At 34.3% G+C, this 8280-nt stretch overlaps 1 protein-coding gene across 7 annotated transcripts in view; it reads left to right on the top strand.

Annotated features, from left to right (window-relative positions):
* Positions 1 to 8280, top strand: part of RYR2 (ryanodine receptor 2) — a 739709-nt gene that overhangs the window by 525655 nt on the left and 205774 nt on the right. For all 7 annotated transcript variants that reach the window (XM_059397367.1, XM_059397365.1, XM_059397366.1 and 4 more), the window contains one exon: positions 1340 to 1445. In XM_059397367.1, the coding sequence (XP_059253350.1) occupies positions 1340 to 1445 (106 nt within the window). The remainder of the gene's footprint in view (positions 1 to 1339; positions 1446 to 8280) is intronic.

The following is an 8280-nucleotide window of genomic DNA, read 5'->3' as shown; positions in this document are numbered from 1 at the left end:
TTACATATGAAAATTTGTGGGAACAGCCAAAGCAGTGCTGAGAGGATAATTTATGACACTAAATACTTACAGAGAGAAAAATAAACCAATAATCTAAGCTTCTGTCACAAACATTTAGAAAAAGAAGAGCAAAATAAACTCAAAACAAGTAGAAGGAAGGCACTTCTATAGATAAAAGCAGAAATCAATAAAACTGAAAACAGGACCATTGAAAGAAATAATGAATCTCAAAACTGGCTATTTAGAAATATCAAATCTACAAACCACTGAAAAGTCTAACAAAAAGAAAGAAGACCCAAATTACCAATATCAGGAATGAAATGAGGTATCACTACAGACCCTGCAGACACCAAAAGGATCAGGTGGGAATGTATGTGTGCATTTACTGTATGATTCTATTTATGTAACATTTTTGAAATGACAATAGTACAGAAATGGACAGTAGATTAGTGATTGACAGGAATAAGGGATGAGGAGCATGTGGGAGGGTAGTGGATGTAATTATAAAGGGATAGGAGAAATGATTGTTCAGGTGATGAAATTGTCCTCTATTTTGATTATCAGTGTCAGTGTTGTGGTTGTGATATTGTACTGGCTGTTTTGTAAAGATGTTACCCATTCCCAGGGGAAAATGAGTAAAGGATATATGGTATCTCTTTGACTATGTCTCACCATAGCATATGCGTATTATCTTGAAATAAAAGTTAAACAAAAAGTTCACATTAAAAAACTCAAAAAAGCAAACATAATTGTTTTGTCAGGGGAAATTATAAAACAGCAACATTCTTTTCTTCATTCATAAATGTAGTTTTTTTATGTGTAAAACTAAAACAAATGGAGGATAGTTTGTTGAAGTTTATTTAATTGAATCATTAATGTTAGTAAAAGCATAGCTATCCATTTTATTTTCTACTTGGATTTTTCTTCACCTTTACTCTATATCCTTCTCAAAAAGTATTCTTTAAAGTACTTCAGGAAGTTTAGAAATTAGCAAGACAAAAATGGAAATCTAAGAGAAGCATAAAAAATATTTTTTTTTAATAATATTTAGATTTTAGTTGATTTAAGGGCCCTAAGTACATAAGGGTCTAACATTCTCTGGGATTGAGAAAAAGGAAGCAAATTATGGGACTTGTTTGCAGTAAGCTAGGCTTTGAATAGTATTATTTATTTTTTTGGTATTCATTGTATTGAGTAATAATGGTTTTTCATCTGTTGGGCAGCAATTTGTGAATACTCAAAGATTTGAACATCTTTGGTTTTTATGATTTTTTTTCTGTGTCATTCCTGAATTCACCGTTCTTTTGCTCACCTCTTTCTCATTTTTCCAAACTTTCAGATCAATATGCTTCTCAATTTTAAGGATGACAAAAGTGAATGTCCATGTCCTGAAGAAATCCGTGACCAGCTTTTAGATTTTCATGAAGATTTGATGACACATTGTGGTAAAGTCTTCTTGACTTACAACTCTTATTAGATGTGTTATATATTTATTTATTTACTTATGTATTCATTGAAAATTAACTGACATATACTTATACACCACCGTGTAAGTTTAGGATGTATATTGTGATTGTTTGATTTATTTATATTGTGAAATGACTACCATAATAGGTTTCACTAAGATCCATCTTCTCATGTAGATGCAAGAAAAGGGAAAGAAGAAATAAAGGCATTTTTCCCCCCCTTGTGGTGAATACCCTTAGGACTTACTCTCTTCAAAGAACTTTCCTGTATATCATACAGCAGTGTTAGCTACAGTCATTATGCGATATGTTGCTTCCCTAGAACTTATTTAAAGTTTGTAACTTTTTTTTTTTTTAAGATTTTATTTATTTGTCAGAGAGAGGGAGAGAGAGCAAGCACAGGCAGACAGAATGGCAGACAGAGGCAGAGGGAGAAGCAGGCTCCCTGCCGAGCAAGGAGCCCGATGTGGGACTCGATCCCAGGACGCTGGGATCATGACCTGAGCCGAAGGCAGCTGCTTAACCAACTGAGCCAGCCAGTCGTCCCAAGTTTGTAACTTTTGACCGCTTTCCTTCAATGCCCTTCTCCCTACTGATAACACCTCTGATAACAATTACGGTCAGTTTTTCTCTGAGTCTTTTGTTTGTTTTTAGTTTTCCAAATATGAGTGCAATCACACAGTATTTCTCTTTACTTTGCCTTATTTGTCTTAGCATAGTTCCTTCAAGTTCTGCTCCGTTATCACAGATGGTAAGATTTCCTTGTTTTTTTTTGGCCAAATAATATTCCATAACCACAACATCTTTATCCACACAAGTTATTTCCATATCTTGGCTATCATAAATAATGCTGCTATGAACATGGCAATGCAGATACCTTTTTCAAATTAGTGTTTTAATTTCCTTTGGATATATTCCCAGAAGTGAGTTACTGGATCGTATGGTAATTCGGTTTTTTAAAAAAGTTTTGAGGATCCTCTATACTGCTTTGTTTTTTGCTATTGAGTTACAGTAGTCTTTTATGTATTTTGAGTATTAACTCCTTATCAGATACTACTCTACATACATTTTTTCTCATTCTGTAGGTTGTCTTTTCACTTTGTTAGTGGTTTCTTTGGTTTTTATGGAAGCTGTTTAGTTTGATGTAGTCCCATTTGTTTATTTTTGCTATTGTTGCTTGTGGTTTAGGTGTCATATTCAAAAAATCATTGCCAAAACCCATATCAAGGAGCTTTGTTTTTACATTTTTCTAGGAGTTTCATGATATCAGGTCATACATCTAAGTCTTTCCATCTATTTCTAATTAATTTTTAATGAGTGGTTAAGATAAGGGTCCAGTCTCATTCTTTTAAATGTAAATATCCCATTACCCCACACTGTTTATTGAAGACTATCTTTTTTTTTTTTTAAGGTTTTATTTATTTATTTGACAGAGAGAGATCACAAGTAGGCAGAGAGGCAGGCAGAGAGATAGAGAAAGGGAAGCATGCTCCCTGCCAAGCAGAGGGCCCAACTTGGGCTCAATCCCAGGACCCTGGGATCACCATCCAAGCTGAAGACAGAGGCTTTAACCCATTGAGCCACCCAGGCACCCCTATCTTTTCTTTTTTTTTTTTTTTTTTTTGAAGGTTTTATTTATTTATTTGACAGAGAGAGAGAGAGGGAGATCACAAGTAGGTAGAGAGGCAGACAGAGAGGGGGAAGCAGGCTCCCTGACAAGCAGAGAGCCTGATGTGGGGCTCCATCCCAGGACCCTGAGATTATGACCTGAGCTGAAGGCAGAGGCTTAACCCACAGAGCCACCCAGGTGCCCCTATTGAAGACTGTCTTTTCTCCATTGGGTATTCTTGGCCCCCATGTCAAGTATTAGTAGGCCATCTATGCTTGGGGTTATTTCTGGGCTCTCTGTTCTTTTCCATTTATCTACCCATTTTTATGTCAGTACCAGTATGTTTTGATGACTATAGCTTTACTATATTAACTTGTAATCAGGGAGTGTGACACTTCCTGCTTTATTCTTCTTTCTCAGGATTTCTTCAGCCATTAGGGAGATTTTGTGACTTCATATAAATTTTAGGAAGATTTTTTCCTACTTTTGTAGAAAATGCCATTCAAATTTTGATAGGGATTACAATGAATCTATAGATAGCTTTTGATAGTATTACCATTTTACAATATTAATTCTTCCAAAGCCATTACTAGAGGATGCCTTTCCATTTATTCATATCCTCTTCTTTTCTTTTCATCAATCTCATGTAATTTTTAGGATAGAGATCTTTTACCTTGTTAAACTTATTCCTAAGTATTTTATTGTTCTTAATGCTATTGTAAATGAGATCAATTTCTTAATTTCTTTTTCAGAAATTTTATTTTTAGTTTATAAAAACACTACATATTGTTGTATGTTAATTTCATGTATGCAACTTTATTGAATTCATTCATTATGTTTAACAGTTTTTTGGTTGAGTCGTTAGTATTTTCCATGTGTAAAATCATGTTGTCTGCAAATAGAGACCATTTTACTTCTTCCTTCTCAATTCAGGTAGCTTTTATTTCTTCTTCTTGCTTGATTGCTCTAGCTGGGACTTCCAGGGACTTCCAAGAAAGGGGATGCCTTTGTCTTGTTCCTGATCTTTGAGGAAAACTTTTTCAGTCTTTCACCATTGGGGATGATATTAGCTGTGGGCTTACCATATATGGTCTTTGTATGTAGGTGTATTCCTTCTGTACCTAATTTGTTAAGAATTTTTATCATGAATGGATGTTAAAATTTCTTGAGTGCTTTTTCTAAAGTGCCCACTGAGATGATAATACGATTCTTTTCATTCATTCTGTTATTGTGGGGTGTCACATTGATTGGCTCATGTATGTTGGACCCTCCTAGCATCTCAGTGATAAATCTCACTTGATCATGGTGAGGGGCGCCTGGGTGGCTCAGTGGGTTAAGCCTCTGCCTTCGGCTCAGGTCATGATCCCAGGGTGCTGGGATCGAGCCCTGCATTGGGCTCTCTGCTCAGCGGGGAGCCTGCTTCCTCCTCTCTCTGCCTGCCTCTCTGCCTACTTGTGATCTCTCTGTCCAATAAATACATAAAATCTTAAAAAAGAAAATCTGACTTGATCATGGTGAATGATCCTTTTAATATGCTGTTGAATTCAGTTCGCTGGTATTTATTGAGAAATCTGTGTTCCTTGGGGTTAGTGACCTGTGATTTTCTTTTCTTGTAGTATCCTTTTGCATTTTTGGTAGCAGGTAAATGCTGTCCTAATAAAATGATTTGGGGCATGTTTCCTCCTCTTGGATATTTTTGGAGAAGTTTGAGAAGAATTGGGGTAATTCTTATTTCAATGTTTAGTTAAATTCACCAGTAAGGCTTTGCTTCTTTGTGAGAATTTGATTACTGATGCACTCTTCTTACAATTAATTGGCCTATTCAGATTATCCATTTCTTCCTTGGCAAATTGTTTGTTTCTAAGAACTTTTCCATTTTTCTAGGTGGTCCAGTTTGTTTGCTTATAATGTTCATAGTAACCTTTTACAGTCCTTTGAATTTCTATGATATCTTTTTCATTTATAATGTTGTTGATTTGAGTCCTGCCTTTATTCCCCATGGCTAGACTAGCTAAATGTTTGGCAGGTTTTTTTGTTTGTTTTTTTCAGGGAACTAACTTAGTGTGGTTAATCTTTTCTGTTGTTTTTTGATTTCTATTTCAGTAATTTCTGCTGTAATCTTTCTTCTGCTATCTTCAGGCTCTGTTCTACTTTTTCTAGTTCCTTAAGGTATAGAGTTAGGTCGTTTATTTGAGATCTTTCTTGGTTTTTCATGTAGGCATTTATTGCTATGAACTTCCCTCTTAGAAGTGCTTTAGCTGCACCCATTAATTCTGATATGTTGTATTTCCAGTTTTGTTTGTCTTAATAAATTCTTTTATTTCCCCCTAAATTTTCTCTTGTCTTCATTGTTTGTTAAATAGAGTGCTGTTTAATTTCTCCGTGTTCATGAATTTTCCAGTTTTCCCCTTTTCATTGATTTCTAGTTTTATGCCATTGTGGTCAGAGAAGATTACTGGTATAATTTCAACCCTCTTGAATTTACTAAGACTTGTTTTATGGCCTAACACATATTCTATCCTGGAAAATGTTACATGTGCACTTGAGAAGAATATTCTGCTGTTGCTTGATAGAATGTTTTTGTATGTTAGGTCCATTTCGTCTACAGTGTTGTTAAAATCCACTCTTTCCTTATTAATTCTCTCCTGTATGAACTATTCATTGTTAGGAGTGGGATACTAAAGACCCCAATTATTATTGTATTACTCCTTATTTCCTCTTCTAATTTTTTTATTTGTTTGTTTTTGCTTTATATGTTTAGGTCCTCTGTTGTTGGGTGAATAAATATTTATAAATGTTACATGTTCTTGATATATTGACCCATTTACCATTATGCAATGACCCTCATTGTCTCTTCTTACCATGTTTAATTTAAAATCTATTTTGTCTGATGTAAGTGTAGCTTCCCTGTTTTGTTGTTGTTTTGTTTCATTTGATTACCATTTGCTTGAAATGCTGTTTTTCATCCCTTTGCTCTCTCTTTGTGTTTTTTATTTCTTCTTTTTTTTTTCTTTGTGTGTATTTAAAGCTAATGTGAATCTCTTGGGGGCAGCATATGGTTAGACCTGTTTTTTTTTTTTTTTAATTCAATCATTCTATATCTTTTGGTTGGAGAATTTTATCCATTTATATTTGAAGTAATTATATTGATATGTAAGGATTTACTATTGCTATTTTGTTAATTTGGAGGGGTTTGTAGATCTGTTTTTCTTTGTTTCCTATCCTGCTGTATGTTGTGTATGTATGTGTTAATATATTTCTTATGAGTATGTTTTTACTCCTTTATTGGGTTCTTTTGTATAATTACTACAAGATTTTCCCTTGTGGTTACCACAAGGTTTACATACAATATCATAATGTTTTAAGAACCTATTTTAATTCCTAAAAAAAAAAAAATTAAACTAGAGCTGTGAGTTGTGCACCATGGTTACCCTATTGCAGAATCTAACTTTGATTATATGTTTACCATTACCAGTAAGACTTACACTACCTTTTTTGTGTTTTTGCACTGGTAATTAGTGTTGTTTAACTTCCATTCAAAGAACTTCCTCTAGCATTTGTTGTAAGGCAGATCTGGTAGTAATGAGCTTCCTCAGCTTTTGTTTGTTTGGGAAAGTCTCTCTCCCTTTTCTTACGGACTTTCTGAAGGACCCAGCTTTACTGGGTATAGAATTCTTGGTTGACAGTTACTTTCTTCCATTTTTTAAAAAATATGTGGTAAAGTTCTCTCTGGCTTAAAGAGTTTCTGTTGAGGAATCTTCCAGTGGTCTTATGGGATTTCCCTTTTGTGTAACTTCTCTCTTTTCTCTTGTGCCTTTTTAAAATTCTTTCTTTGCCTTTTCCTTCTGACAATTTACTTGTTAATGTGTCTCAGTGTAGCCATATTCAAGTTAAACACATTTTGGGTCTTTTAGCCTCATCTATCTGCTTGTATGTTTCTCTCCCCAGGTTTGGGAAGTTTTCTGCTATTATTACTTTAAATATACTTTCTGTCCCTTTTTCTTTCTTGTCACTTTTGGGAATTCCCATAATCTGAATATTGTGGGACTCTTTCCATTGTATCCCGTAAATCTTATAGACTTTCTTCAGAGTGCATGATTTTCATTGACCTATTTTTCAGGTTGTTGATTTTTTCTTCTTCATGTTGAAGTCTACTTTTGAAACTCTCAACTGAATAGTTCAGTTACTGTATTTTTTAACTCTAGAATTTGTTTGTTCATTTTAATGGTTGCTGTTTCCTTGTCAAACTTCTTGATTTGTTTTGAACTGTTTTCATAATATTGTTTAGTTGGTACAAAAGTTAATATATATGTAAATAGGTTCATAAATATACATGATGCCTGTTAGGAGTTCATGTAAGAATATTTATTATTGCAAAATAGTTAACTGACCCTTTGTGGAAAATCATGACAGGTAGAGATACCAGAAAGGCTTTAAGAACAAGCAGGAGATAGCCAAAATTTTATTTAGTTTCTCCTCTGTGGCAGAGGATATGTAACCAAATGCTTTGGCAGAGAGAAGACAGATTGATTTAGTGTAAAGACAATTGATCACAAATAGTTGTATTTAAACCAGTTGTGGGGCACTTTTTAGAATTGGCCAGGAGAGGCAGCATGTATCTTTTGGAATAATGATAAATGTCTAAGGAAATCCTTTAAGAAGTTTATGTCAGTAGCCCAAATCTATTAAGGTAGGTTTCCCCTCCTTTTACCCTAAGAACTTTAAAAATGGAATTTATTTGATGTTCTTAATCTGTGGTTCTTTTCCCTTTAAGCAGTGATATGGACAAAGTGTTCCAGTGAAAGAAAATGAATTAGCCATTTCTTAAGTGTTGTATATCACCAAATGCATTATTTCTATCTTATTTTAATGATGAGAATATAAACATCACCTTGCATATTAATTCAGCTTTTGAATAGAGAGACACTAGATGAGTGCCAGAAAGTTATATTATCTACAGTAAATAAAGAGCTACTCTAAAATGGTAGGATTATTGCTTCAGACATAAAGTGTTTCCTGAACTAGGATACCTAATTATGCCTACTCTCTGTTTTTTCAGTTTATTAACATACCACTGTAATTGTCAGAGGCAAATGAGGAGGCTGAACTTCTAGGAGGTTTTCTGCAGGGTAAAACTGTAGGTCTAGGCAGATAGCACCTAAAGTCAGAGATGCCTCAGGGTCAGCCTGAGGGTCAGACCAAACA

Source organism: Mustela nigripes, chromosome 4, assembly GCF_022355385.1.
Source record: "Mustela nigripes isolate SB6536 chromosome 4, MUSNIG.SB6536, whole genome shotgun sequence".
In the NCBI taxonomy this organism is placed as follows: Eukaryota; Metazoa; Chordata; class Mammalia; order Carnivora; family Mustelidae; genus Mustela; species Mustela nigripes.
Note: the sequence above shows the minus strand (reverse complement) of the source record. Positions and strands in the feature narration are given on the sequence as shown.